This window comes from Mus pahari, chromosome 16 (assembly GCF_900095145.1).
Source record: "Mus pahari chromosome 16, PAHARI_EIJ_v1.1, whole genome shotgun sequence".
NCBI classification, from domain to species: domain Eukaryota; kingdom Metazoa; phylum Chordata; class Mammalia; order Rodentia; family Muridae; genus Mus; species Mus pahari.
The window spans coordinates 58,824,832-58,838,428 of NC_034605.1; the positions used below are offsets into that span (position 1 = coordinate 58,824,832).

Genomic DNA, 13,597 nt, shown 5'->3' on the forward strand with positions numbered 1-13,597 from the left:
GGCACATAAGAAATGGGTGTTTATGTTTCCCATTAAAAGGACGGATGGCTGAAGAAGATGGCTCGCCAGCAGGCTGACAGACAGGTGGCTCAGCATCACCCTCGATTGTTCCCAGCTCTCCGATCTGTCACACTCTGCTTCTGTAAATCTTTTGGATTTGAGATTGGGACACCAGGCAGACAGGAGCTACTAAATAACTTTAAGATGTGAAGGTGGTTTTCATGGGCCTTTAGCTCTATTGACAATGTATGGGCTGTGTTCTGAGTGGTCATGCTCACAGGTCTTCTACCTTGCAGACAGTGGCACTGCTATATACCCTCAGCCCTCAGCTGTGAGCGCGTACCCTGTGCGCTGCACCAGTGAGCACACACCCTTCCCACCTTACCTCCAGCTACCTCCAAGGGCCCATTCTTTTTCCGGAGTTCCAGAACAGCTTCTACAAACTCCTTGCCGCCCTTCTTCTCCAGTGTGTTTCCTAGGCAAGGGTAGGGCAGGGTCAGAGTGCCGCCCTGCCTGCGGCACACACACACTCAACATGTCAGGTGATTACATACTTTACGTGGCCTGAGCAGCTACAGTTTCACAAGACTGCAAAACAGGATCTATGCCCTGGCTGGTCAGGGAGGGGACCCCTAGCAAGGATTTACCCTCGGCCAGTGGCCACGAGGCACTTCTGTACTTTCTGGCTCCTTTGGCTGCCCCCGCTCTGGGTGTCTGTTAATTCCAGCGGGGATGCCAGAGATATGAGGGGGCCTCTGTCCTTGGCAGACGTGCCTGGCCTGCATGTTAGCATGGGCACCAGAAACCAGGTGGCATTGGCTTCTAATGAGCCCGCTGAGGTTTTCTTATCTCGGGGATAAGCCCCACATGAGGAGGTCCGTGAGCGAGCACTCCTGGAAGGGGCCCAGGAGCAAGTGTCCTGCGGGCCACCTCTGGGCCAGCCCTCCACACTTAGTTCCTATTTTGCAGCTTTGGTGTCATATGTGAATTAAATAAAAGAAAAAAAGAAAAATGGATTCAGACAATATTCTCTTAATTACATTCATGATTCAGAATTGTTTTCGGGAAAGGAGAGGAACATCAGAAGCAGAGTTTAAAGATGAACTGGGTTTGCGCAAGGCTTGGGAGAGGGTGGCTGGCTGCTTAGGACTTGACTGTTAAAAGGCCTCTCTGAGACCAGGAGGCCTGCTATGAAGGCCGAGCTGAGCAGCACCTCTGAGGGCTCTGGGCTCGACGGCTCACGTGGGCCACGAGCAGCAGTCTAGCTGTGGCAACAGCAGGACATCACATTGGGCCAGAACAAGGTTCTAGTCTTCTTTAAGCTCTGGTTCCTCAGTTCTGTGAATTTTTAAAAATCCTTTTCCTCAGAAAGGATGAAATAATCCCCTTACGATTCACCATTTATCTTGGAAAGTCTAAGTGTGTCTGGGTTGGTCAAGGACTATTGGAATGTACCAGACCGGGTCAGACCTATCTTAGCAAAACCTGTCTTATGTGCATGCATGTTCCTCAGAGGTGAACTGACCCCGAGAAGTGTCTGGAAGCAAAAGGCAAATCCTTTGGGCACTGTAGTAGATAAGACAGGGCCACCACCATCACAGCAGGAAGCCCGCAGTGCATGGATGAGTCCCCTGCCCAGGAGCTAAGTGAGGCATGGGCCTTGGGTTCCTCTGTCCTCGGCTGCTCTGCATGCTCTTGCACTTTTACATCCGTGGAGGCAGCAGGAGCCTTCTATGCCAGCTGTCCCTTCCAGAGGCTCTCACCTGCTGCTACCGAATGTCTGTACAGACGTCAGCACCGAGTGGCAGCTGGATGTGCCATGTGTCTCGGGGATGTTCTGGGCCTCAAGGGCCCCACTCACCCCTCAGATGGCCCAGATGTGAGACCCTGATAGAGGTTCACTTGCAACATCCATGCAGCCGAGGAAAAGGAGTGTGGGGTCCAAACCAAACAGTTCGTGAGTCTAGCCTGCCCTTAACCCATCTGAGGAGGGCACGGAGAGTCCGTTGGCTACTGCCCAAGGCTCATATTCTCTGTCAGATCTACTCTTAGATGAGAACTGGGCAGTTTGAAAAAGTCAGTACTTCGCTTATAGAGATGACTGACTCCCTCTTGAGATATAAAGCATTTCCTAAGAAAAATAGGCTGCTTTCTAATTAAAGGTGTTTTAGCTTAGGAAGATGTTTACTTTAAACTTTTTTTTACTTATAATTAAATATTGCTTTAATTAGAAGTGAGACTGCAAGCTAAGAATACACTTAATGCACTTCTAAACCTTACAGACTGAACCCTAGGTCGCAGGCAATCAACCCATCAGGACTTGACTCCTACACACACATATGTATGCACATGTTCATGTAGACACACGTGTACTTTTTAACAAGAAACAGGCCCATTTTCAACCGTGTTGTCAACACTCTTAATATAAGGAAGGCTCTTGCATTTTAGGCTCAACCTCAGGGTTAATCGTAAAGCAATCGGCTGATTTGCCCCCAAGCGTAAACATGTGTTACTCCCATGAGAACGAGAACATTATTTCATGCTCAGAAAGCAGGCATAAGTTATCAGTGTTCAAAACAGCCTAAGCAACACTTTAGGCTTGGACAAACGTCAGGCTCAGCCTGTGGTCTATTTCACTGTTAGAAAGAACTGTTGATGGGCAGAAGTTAATCACTGGGCTAGGCATTCCTGCACTCGGATCCCTTCTTCCAGCAGTCAGGACTCAGGAATTCACACAGACAATGCAAAGTGCAGCCGGTTCTCCCTAGCCTCCTCTTTCCCCTTCTCCCACGTCAGAGTGGGAGCTGGAGGCGACCGAGGCCATACATGAATCTGGATTATTACTGTTTTGGGATTGTACAGGTTTCTGAGGCCAGTACTAGTTTGGACTGGATCTCTAGGCAGAGAGAGCGGAGGTGGGCTTTGGAAGACTGGATTCCCACTTGGTGCAGTCTTTCCTCCTACTGAGGTTTCTAACCGTGACACGCATGTTCCCGTTCCCACTCTGCAGCCTACACTGCTTAGGAGCCACAAAAGAGAGCAATCTCTCTGTGCATCAGAATAAGGTGTCAGCACTGTCAATATCCAGTCTGGAGAGGACTGGGCTCTCTGTGGGGGCCACAGCTTGTTCACGCCCTAGCTGGCCCTAACCCTGTCTCAAAGCTTCTATCTCTTCCCACATGGCCAGCTCTGCTAAACAGGAGCCTTTCACTCCCGCCAGCAGCTCCCAGAGCCTGATCGAGATACCTTGTCCAGGGAGCTTCACAGAGTCCCCTCCATCCACTGCCCTGGATGAAGTCTGAGCCTACCGTCTTAGGAGGGGGGTTAATTGCCTGCAACCTGGTGTCATTTTTGGCACGGGACACTTAGCAACTGCCCACTTCCATCACGTCTGAAATCCAAAGGGCTCAAGAAGTCATCAGCCCACATCCCAATATTCGAGGCAACTGTGACAGCTGGCTCTGACAGTGACACTGTGCCACACTGGGCAGTAGGCCTAAGCAATCTGTACCCAGAGCATAGGACTCCTCACCCCATCCTGGGAGGATACAGGATCAGGAGCTGGCTAGGAATGTCAGTGTTCTTTCTGGAACACTGCTCAGGCACAGCATGACTATGTCAAGCCACAGATGCACCCAACAGGGAGGCCAACAGCAGCATGGCCGGGGATTAGACACCAAGGTGCACTGCCCATTCTTCACACAGGCCTCATTACCAAGTAGAGAAACTGAGGCATGGAGGAATTACATGTCTTGGCCAGGCCCAGTAACCAGTAGATACTGAGGCTAGGATTCAGGTCCCTCCTAGCAAGGGAATGCCTCCTTGTGACATAACCCCTCAGGGTAGTGCTGAGTACCAAACCCACACAGTGGGTCTGCAACTCCAGGACTCGGCATCCTGCCTGTGCATACCTCAGGGGCACAGAGCAGCTGAGCACACTGGCCCACAGCGGGCACCAGCTGCCAGGGAGACCCAAGTGCTTCCTGCGCCTAGAACTGTTCCTCGAGCGCTGTTTATAAAATACATACCTCCAATCTGACTGAAAACTCACGCGTGGGACACATTTAGAAATGGTGCCCCTACGTGGATCTGTGGACATGCCTCTAACATGGGAAAGCTGGGTGGGCACAGAGCCTGTAACTGACACCTCGGGGAACCCAGTCTGCAACAAAGCCACACCTCACCTCACCTCACCGGGCAGAGAAAGAAATGTATGGCTGCTGAGCCAGTTTCCAAACCAGAAGTGCCCGAGGGGGGCCGCTGCGGGAAGCACAGGGCTGAGACGGCCAGCTGTACCTCTCCAGTTCACAACCCAGGGATGAAGGTCCCGGGAAGGTCAGGACGGCTGGAAGCGTGACATGAATGCAGCCTGCGTAGCTGTCAGAGGATCAAGCTGTCTGCGCGGCCGGCTGAGCATGCACACACACACTCGGCAGCACCCAGCTCGCATTACCTACTTCACCACCGGTGTAGAAGTCAGTGTTTGTCGGGTGAACGACAGCATCACTGTCGATCGAGGCAATGTCAGCCTGAACAACTTGCAACTATAACAGGTAAACAGATGTACATCAACTGTGTTGGACCGAGACCCACGCACAGGCACATTTACTAAGGCCCCAGTGGCAGGGCTGGCCTACCTGGTCGATTCCAACATATGCCCAGGGGGCAATCAGTCCACGCAGTGTGCGCACATGTGGGTGGGGGTGAGGACGGGAGGAGGAATATCAAATGTGACATGTTTAAATTAAACATTGGAAGGACAAGTCCAAAAAAAAAAAAAAGAAAAGAAAGAAAGAAAAAGAGAAACACACATGAGATCATTTCTGAAGATTAAAAGAAATAAAACAACGAATGCCCCCGCTTCACCCTGCAGAAGCCTGAACAACACTGGCACCCCACGCATGGGGAGGCTACAAAAACATGGCATCTGCTTTGAAAAGAACGTGGACTGTCAGGCCAACCTCAACAATGAGTTTCTCCATTCGTCTGCAGCAGCCAACATGGAGGCTTTGGTTTCTATTGCTTTTGTTTCCCCTTCAGATGCCAGCCCAAGGAACCAGCATAGGGCGTGTCATTTCCATGAGTGGGTAGAAGGGTTTCTCTAGGCTTTTCTCTTTTCTACACTTTGGACAGAGCTGCTGCCATTTATAGCCTCTGCCCTTTTGTTTTACGGACGGTGGGCATCTGGTTAAAGCAGGTAGGAAACAAATCCCAACCGGGTACTTCTGAGCTCCGGTCTGCTTCTGGCACTCAGCTGTGGCCAGTCTGTGTGGGTGGGAGCGGGCTCCTGGAGGGGAGCCCCGTCCCCATTAGGACAAGAATGGCTGCGGTCAGGGGCAGAATATACCGTGGTCAGGGTTTAAGACGGCACTGCCCCCAGAGGCATACGGTGAGCCTGTGTGCCCAGGCAAGGCTGTGTCGCACAGGGCACGTATGCCTTCAACATGAGCGCACAGAGGTGGGCTGCCCGAGGGACAGCCCATGCTCAATATCTACCCTTCTGACTGACAGCCTCCAGCCACACAGTGTGCGCAGGTGGTGGTGGTCAGTCACATACCACATGGTTAGGAAAGACTGAGGGACAGGAGCTGGTCAACGATCAATGAGGTACAACTCCATGCTATGAAACCCAGCTCGCTTCCCTCCATACACTTGGAGTGCTGTTCTAACCAAAGGGTAAATGGAGAAACTGTTGTTCTGTTGTTACCTGACTTTTTCAGCTTAAAAAGAAATAAAGGAAAAGGAAAAGGGAAAAAAAAAAAATACACATTTTAAAATCCCCCCCAAGAAACCAGCAGTCAGTCTGATCATTATGGAAGAGAATTTAGATGGTGAAGTGTCTGCAACGCAGGGAGGGAGCCAATCACGCTCGATGAGACCTAAGAGACCGGCTCCATTTGGAGTGGTCTAGAGTGAGTCAGTGCTCAAGGTCTATAATTGAATGCCAATCGAGGACTGGAGATCTGCCTTGGCCATGCTTAAGTCTAGGCAGACAGAGAGCCTAAATTCTGGGTTCCACAAATTCTCATCTGACAGCTGGTGGTGCCAAACCCCATCCCCAATTACCTAGGTCATCTTTAAGGTCAATGTCAGCATTGGTAGGATTGATTATGGCCTCCACCTCAAAGCCGGCTAAATTACTGATTTCACTGTGAATAAGGTTCAGCTGAAAAGAGAAGCACGAGGTGGGAAATAACAGGAGAGCCGGCAAGGTGCAGATGGCGGGGGGTGTGGGTGTGGCGAGGCGGCGGGCGCTCTCGGTGCACAGGGCACGGAGAAGAGAAACCGACCGGGAGCCGCTGGCTAGTGTGGGTCTACTTCAAACAGAAGATTCCCGTGCCACGGGGTGCTGAAGGGAAGCAAGCTAGGCGGGCATTTGGAACCTGCAGAGGTTGCTTAGGGTGAAAGGGAAGCACAAGCCACACTGGCCTGGGAAGAAAGCTGGTAGTTCTCCTTTAGAGGAACTTCATAGTGACAGGACCCGGAAGCAGGATGCTCAGGGTGGGGGTGGGGGTGGGGGTAAGGGAGGCCCTAGGGTAATAGAGGAGAAATGCTAGCTGGCTGTGTGGACACCTGCAAAGTGCCATTGTTCTGCGAGTGTGTGTAGCTCTCGAAGACTGTTCTCACTGGTGCTCTCATCTTGGTCAGGAGTCACGAGGAGCGAGAATGGCTGTTGCTGGAACACGTAACTTTACACGCCCGCTGCTCTCACAGTGCTGGAGTTCTGGCCATACCCGAGAAGGCACCCAAGCAGGACGACTCCAGGAAGACAACGTGTCTTTTTAAAAGAGGACTTTCGCCTTACTAGCCTGTACTGAGGCTGATGGCTGGCTTGCAAATACCCTGAGTTGTGTCTGCTCAATCAACTGGGTCTTTCTGAAGTCACTGGCCTTTCTCCACCTGTTGCTCTGTCGCCCTGGCAAGCCTTGGTCACTAACGAGGAGCCGTTTGTGTTGGCTTCTGCTGTCCTGGGCCTGCCCCGCCCCCTCCTTTTCTTTAGGTTCAGGTGTGGCTAGACTTGGACCTTCACAATTTCTGTCTGGTTATCAAGTTACTCCTCCTTCAGTGACATCAACAGTGCCTTAGGTGGCCCATAGACTCACCCAGACCTAGGCCTGCACCTGCAGGGGGCAGCATGACTGAGTCCTTGCCCTGGCATCCACCATGGGGGCGGGTGGTGGAGTACAGGGCAGCTCCTGGCAACTAAGCCCCAAGGTGCTGAACTTCTGGAGCCATTTGGGGATAAAGAAAAGAACTGGTAAAAGATATGCAAGGGAAATGCACCCCCAAACTTCTGGTCCTTAAAAGCTGCTAGATTTTCAAAGTCTAAAGGTGCTTTAGACTGAGTCCTTCCTTGGGAGAAAGCAATGGTAGAAACGAATGTGGTCATCTGACCAAGGAAAGATCCAAAATAATGCCGTATTTCTGCGCATAGGCTTCCTCATTTTAGCGCCTGAGGGTGATTGGGGGTCTCTCACAAGCCTAACAGGTTTCTTCATTGAGCTGCCTGCCTATCAGGGGCTCCTGATACTAGAGGCAGGTGCACTGGGGAGCACAGGCCCTGGCTGTGCTTTTCTGATGGGAGGAGGAAGGGTGGGCTCCCAAGGAAATGCTGTTTGTAGAAAATAGTCTATGCCCTTGACCAGAAAAACAAACAAACTCACTCTGTGAAAAGGCAAAAGAGGCTGGTGAGGGAGGGAGGCAGAGGAAGAAGTGGAGAAGAGAGCCTCTGGTGGTGCAAAATGGCCAAGCACTCATCTAAGCCTCTACAGGGTGAGATGCTGAAAAGTCATGCAGGGTCAACCTTTCAAACTCTTTCTCACTGTACGGGCACGTCTGGGAGTTGTATTCTCCGAAGAAGCATGTTTTCACTGGCTGATTCCACCAGCCAGGAAGCATCCTCCAAGCCTCGGTGGCCTGCAACACCTCTGTCCAGGGGAGTGGGCTCTTTGGGGAAACTAGAGTACCCTGCCTGTGCTGGACGGAGGCAGGAAGCAGCTGCAGACAGAGCTTGGCTCCTTGGAGAACTCCTAGTTCTTCCTGGCCTTCCTGCCATTCCTTCTGGCCACTGGTGGCGAGCATTCTTAGGTGCAAGGACCACGGCACCTCAGGAGGCCTGCTACTTAGCACTGGTACTAGTTCAGCCAATGGAGGGCTGTCAGTCTCTCTCACCCCCATCTAAGCATGAGGCTAACATTGGATAGTCCAGCATGCTTGTACACCAATGTTGAGAACAAGGCACTGGGCTGGCTTTAAGTCTGTGCTGCTCTTATAGAATATACGCAAGTATGAAAAGATTGAGAACCCTCTGCTCTCCAGAGTGTGTGACAGAGACTAGTGAGGAGAGGACTGGGCCAGTCTTTGTAAAGAAGAATGGATAGCTAACCAATGGCAAAGGTCAGTAGTGAGGTAACCCTCAGCAGAAGAAAAAGACCATGGGCAAGAGAAGAAAACCCCTGACTACAGGGCACATGGGCTGGGGGCACAGCCTTCGAAAGGACCAGTCTTGTAATCCACAAGTGAACCGCCAGGTCCTGGGCCAAAATAGAAGTCAGTTGGTGTCGGTCACCTCTCAGCCAAAGAGCACGAGACCACACACAGCGTATGGCAGAGGAGAGGGACCTGAATCACAAATCAGACAGCCAAAAATTGTGAAAATTCCCAATAGTCTGATTTTCTGGGAAGGAGAAAGATCTTTAGTGGTTTCAGTGTTTGAGTGAAGTGATGACATCTTTGTCATCTTGTGGGAAGATTAAAAACTTCAGTTTTATACCACAGCATGGGAACTTTAGTGCAGCTGTGAGTCCTGTTGGCTGCTGCAGGAATACACCACTGGGGCATTGCCAATAAGAGATCGAGAGTGTGTCCCTTTGATGACAGTTGGAAGAAAGGGACTTAGCCCAGAAAACTGCAAGGTTCCTTCCCCTTCCAGCAACCTTTCGCCCTGATCTCACCCCTGTGGTGGCCTGCCTCTGGCACCTGCTATACTCAGGCCACCTAGGGTGGTCACGTCCTATTTAGCAATGAACATCAGACACCATCAGATGCAACTCTTGAGCTGCAGTGAACATCTTCTCTCTCAGAGTGGGACTAAAGGGGACAGACGCCAGGCTCAGTAACTGGGCCTGGGCCAGGCTAGCATTCCAGCAGCCAGTCCAGCCTTACTGGGGTGGGGGAGGGGAGAGCATCTGGCACCGATGGCAAGAGGCAAGTGGCCTTTCTGACACCGTTGGCTAAAGGAAATAGTACAACCCCTTTTAAAATCAGGCTAGAAATTAAATTTTAAGACGTGTGAGTGAGTATTGAAGATTTTCTTAATAGCATATTGGGCCTAACTGTCAAACTCTGGTGCCATTCATGACATTGAAGACGGATGCCTGGGCTGACCTCACTTTCCTGTTTCACCCACATCAAGTGGACTCTTTTCCTGGCCTCAAAGTCCACTTCCCTGATAAAGGAAATGGGGAAGGGAGTTGCCTTCAACAGAGCTCTTCCTAGACACCTCATGAGGTCCATCTTTTCCAGGAGCCACAACAGGCCACTCCTGTCTTCACATCTGTGCTGGGCTGTGCCTATGCCACATGTTTCTAGTGTAAAGTTTCTCAGAGCCTTCAGCCAAACAGTGCCTTAGAAAGACAAGGCCATCCAGAAGCTGCCCAAGGCCAGGATGGCGCCACATAGGATGACTGCACCCCCTGTGTTAGTTCAGAAGCTGGGCAGCAATTTGCATACAGGGACAGGGTTGATAGCTCCCTCTCTTTTGCCAACTTCCCACCCTCAGAAGTGGCATGGATCAAAGGGAATCCCTGCTACCATGATCCTGATCGTTTGGGAGGTTCAGAGACTCAATTCTGCCCTCCCTAACCTGCTTTCCCAACTGCTTCAAATACTCTACCAGGGGCCAAGCCTTCACTGCTGACAGAGCCGTGGATGCACACACTGCCAGCGGTTTGCTGTTGTTGCTGTGAGGGTTTCTGTTTGCTTGTTTTTTAATAAACCATGAGGTTTTAAAAGGGCCTAGGAAAAGCCACACATCTCAGTGCAACCACAAGGCAAAAAACAATGTGTGTGAACATGGAAATCACAGAGTAATGAGGGGGTTGCCCCTGAGACTTCATTCTGAAATGCATCATTAACAACAACAACTAGAGCCCAGGTTCCTAAGCCCAGGGCTGGCCCTCCTGTAGGTAGCTTAGCAACCAGCTCTGGCAGTACCACATTTCTCTGCCAGCTCGCTCGCTGTATTTAAGGATTGCTTTCGCGGTCAACGGGGAAGGAGGTGCACAGAGCACGGTGCCACAGCCATCCCCTCTAAAACACACTCTCAGAGATGTTCTCCAAAACTCAAGCCAAAACTAGTCCAAGCCAGGCCTCCGGTATGCCTGTGTGACACGTGTGATTGTTTTATGACTTCTGCCCCCTCAGCACTATCCACTAAACTTGTCTCCTGATGTCAAGTCAATAAAGGGCCTGCAAGTGCTGCTTCCGAATTATGTCCTCTGCCACGGCTACAGGAGTGGAGGGAGCTTGAAAGGTCAGAAGCACTCCAGTTCCTCATGTGGGTGTCAGAGCTGAGCTGAGCTGAGCTGAGCTGACTTAAGATATTCAGCTACTGTCTTCGGTGATTCTGAGGACCTCTCCTGGGGAGCATGGGTATAGGCACATCCTGCCATACACAGACACACTGAAGTGTTCAGATGTCCACAAGAGTGGACAGGCTGCTGTGGGTCGCTGCCCAGCGCCATTCTCGGGGCTGGCGGCTACTCTAGGCTCTGGCTCAGCAAGTCTTCACCAACCCCAGATCTCCAACAGCCACGCTGGCTTCCTGACCTGGCGTCACTGTCCCAATACTTTCTTTCCCTGTTCCTATGGCTTTTCAGACCCTGCAAGCCCCGAGGGAGGGACGGTTAGCATTTAGATCGTTTCTATCCCTGAGGTACCCATTCTGCAATCTGAGACCAGGAGAATCCTGGAGGGAGGAACGTTGCGTGCCCAGCTGTGCACACAAGCAAGGTTATCTCCAGTGGGGCTCCAGGCAACAGCCCAGATGTGGACCTGGTCCTGTCTCTTGCTGGAGCAACAGAGCAACAGAAGGGCGCCTGTGCTGGCGCACAGCCACCTACACAGCATGGTGCTTTCATGTTTGCAGTGAGATGAATGTGAGTTCTAGCTGAGGCTGGCTTTGGGGGAGGTGGGGCAAAAGGGAGCAGAATCAGGAGAGGCCAGGGTGGGGGTGACTAGGAGCAGGGTGGGCAAGAGGGGTGTCCCTAGGGGCTGATCAGCACTAGCTCTCGCCACCCTGGCTACTCACTTCCTTGGGGAGGGAGCATGGAGGCTAGCCCTAAACAGCAGAGGGTCTCACACATCAGTGGCAACTGAGGCAACCTGACGGGACCTGTGAAAGGCATGGAAGACTTGGGGTGTCTGCCTTCAGCACTGAGAGGAAGTTAAACTTTCAGAGCCCAGACCTTAAGATGACAACTAGAACTGCCGCTTTAGACAGATGCACACAGAATACAGGTAACAGCTACAGGACGTAAACAGCAATGGTTAGATTCTGGAACGTCACCGCAGGAATTGCATCGTGAGAGCCTGAATGCAATCAGTGACACAAGAGGGAGGGCAGAGGACAACGGGCATGAGTGAGCAAGAAAACAGTGTCATCGGGATGCAAAAGGACACGGACAGTGAGGATGTAAAAATGATGCAGCTTCTAACCCGACACAGAGCACCTCTAAGCCAATGGGTCGGCAGGGCCAGATTCAGTCCTTCGAGATTATATTACAGAGGACTACAAAAACCCAGACAGTTCCCACCCCTCTTTTAATCAATTCTTGTTTCCAGGTCTTAAAAGCCTTTGCATCATTTTTATTCTCAGTAAGAGTGAATCAACTTTTACAAAACCATGGCGTCCTGGCAAAGCTGCATCACTGGGGCGGCTGAAAATATATTTATTGCCCGTGGTTAAAACAAACAACTGGCTCAAGGAGTCGCCTGGTGGTTCAGTGATGAAGCCCCTGGTATACCTGTTAGTTGGTCTAAGAACAACCCGGCTCCCTGGATCAGATCAGTGCCCACTGGACCAGCCGGATCCTTGTCCCCCTGCACAGCCCACACTACCTGAGGAGCAGCCCACTCCTCAGAAGCACCTCCTTCCCTAGGCTGAGCTCAAGGGTCCTGGTCCCCAGTGGGAGCTCTGTGTCTGCATGGACTCCCATTCCTGGAACCTGGCAGCATCCCCGGACCCCGCCTGTTGATCCTGTCCATTCATCCCTCCTTGGGGCCACTTCCAAAGCTGCCCTGGGGTTGTTCTGTCCACCCACTGAGCTAAGTGACACCCAGGAATCTCAGCCTCTGCCCTCTTCTCCCTCCCACCTCCCCACCCCTGGGGCCCTGGAGCAGACTGAGCTGTCTGCCTACCTTCTGGCCGAGGAAGAGACTCTTGGTGGAGAGGACGGTAAAGCCGTCTGTAGGCGTGCCCTCCGTCGTACTGTCTGCGCTGGCTGCCTTGCTCACTTCTCCCTGCTTCTTCTTGTGCAAACCGAAGAGTTAGAACATGGACATCAGGCAGGGGCCACACAACTCCTCCTTAACAGAGAAAGCCCCAGGTCTCACCCATTACCAATTCAGAGGCCACAGGAGACAAAGCCACTGCATGTCCCACAGTGTGGGCCAGAGGAGACAAAGTCACTGTATGCCCCACAGTGGGGGCTGCTACTTATTTTGAGAGCCCAGAATTTTAAGGAAAAAAATGTATTTTTATTACTTATAATCTTGAAAAATCTTAAAAGCAAAACCTAAATTTGTAATAATTTAGAATAGAATCACTTTATAAATTCAGAGCAACATCTTGTCACTAATAGTTTTTAGGTATTTCACCTTTTTAGATCTCTGCGTGTAACTCAAGTGTACTGTTATAGGCACACACCTGTAATCCAGTGCTCAGAGGGCTGAGGCAGGAGGACTACGACTGTTTTAAGCCAGCCTGCATTATATAGTGAGTTCTTAGCAACCTGGAGCTACAGTGCAGCAAGCCTCTGCCTTAACAAACACAAGGAGAAACCAGACTCGTGGCTGATGACAGTGGGGCGGAGGCCATGAAGAGGCTGCTGTTCCCACAACCACAGTGTCCTCCACTCTAGCACATTCCCCAGCATCCCTCAGACCAAAATGCAAGCACCCTGACATTCCGGAGGAACTTCCGAGAGTTACAGAGCCCTCAGCTCAGCTTCTAACCCTTGGTCCCCTTCACAACCTAAGTAACTGGTAAGAAGATGCATGGCTTGGGGAACATATATGCTTTTGCATGCTTTTTTTAAGGGTGAAAACTAATAGAAATATCCATTTGGCTGTGTGTCGATTTCCTAAATTCAGATGGTTGACAGGCTGAGGACGGTGGGAATGTGGGACTTCAGATTAGACAGTTCATCTTTTTCTTTTCCCTTCCCCCAGATTGTCAGAATACATCGATCCTGAGAAAGGTCCAATGGGAGAAAATTAAGGTGTATCAGAGGCACAGTGCAAACACCTGCCTACATGGTGGGAAGAGGGGGTACTTCAGACGGGTCTGCTTTTCATAAGGACGGCCTCAAACAGT

The 13,597-nt window shown here is 51.3% G+C and overlaps 1 protein-coding gene across 4 annotated transcripts in view; it reads right to left on the reverse strand.

Annotated features, from left to right (window-relative positions):
- LOC110333599 (core histone macro-H2A.1) overlaps window positions 1-13,597 on the reverse strand; it is a 64,807-nt gene that overhangs the window by 10,823 nt on the left and 40,387 nt on the right. Inside the window, exons 5-7 of one of the 4 annotated variants that reach the window (XM_021215211.2) lie at window positions 12,421-12,528; window positions 4,454-4,544; window positions 386-475 (exon numbers count right to left, since the gene is read on the reverse strand). In XM_021215211.2, the coding sequence (XP_021070870.1) occupies window positions 386-475; window positions 4,454-4,544; window positions 12,421-12,528 (289 nt within the window). Of the gene's footprint in view, window positions 1-385; window positions 476-4,453; window positions 4,545-6,066; window positions 6,167-12,420; window positions 12,532-13,597 lie in introns of all 4 variants that reach the window. The other 3 variants (XM_021215209.2, XM_021215210.1, XM_021215207.2) reach the window with 3 other exon arrangements.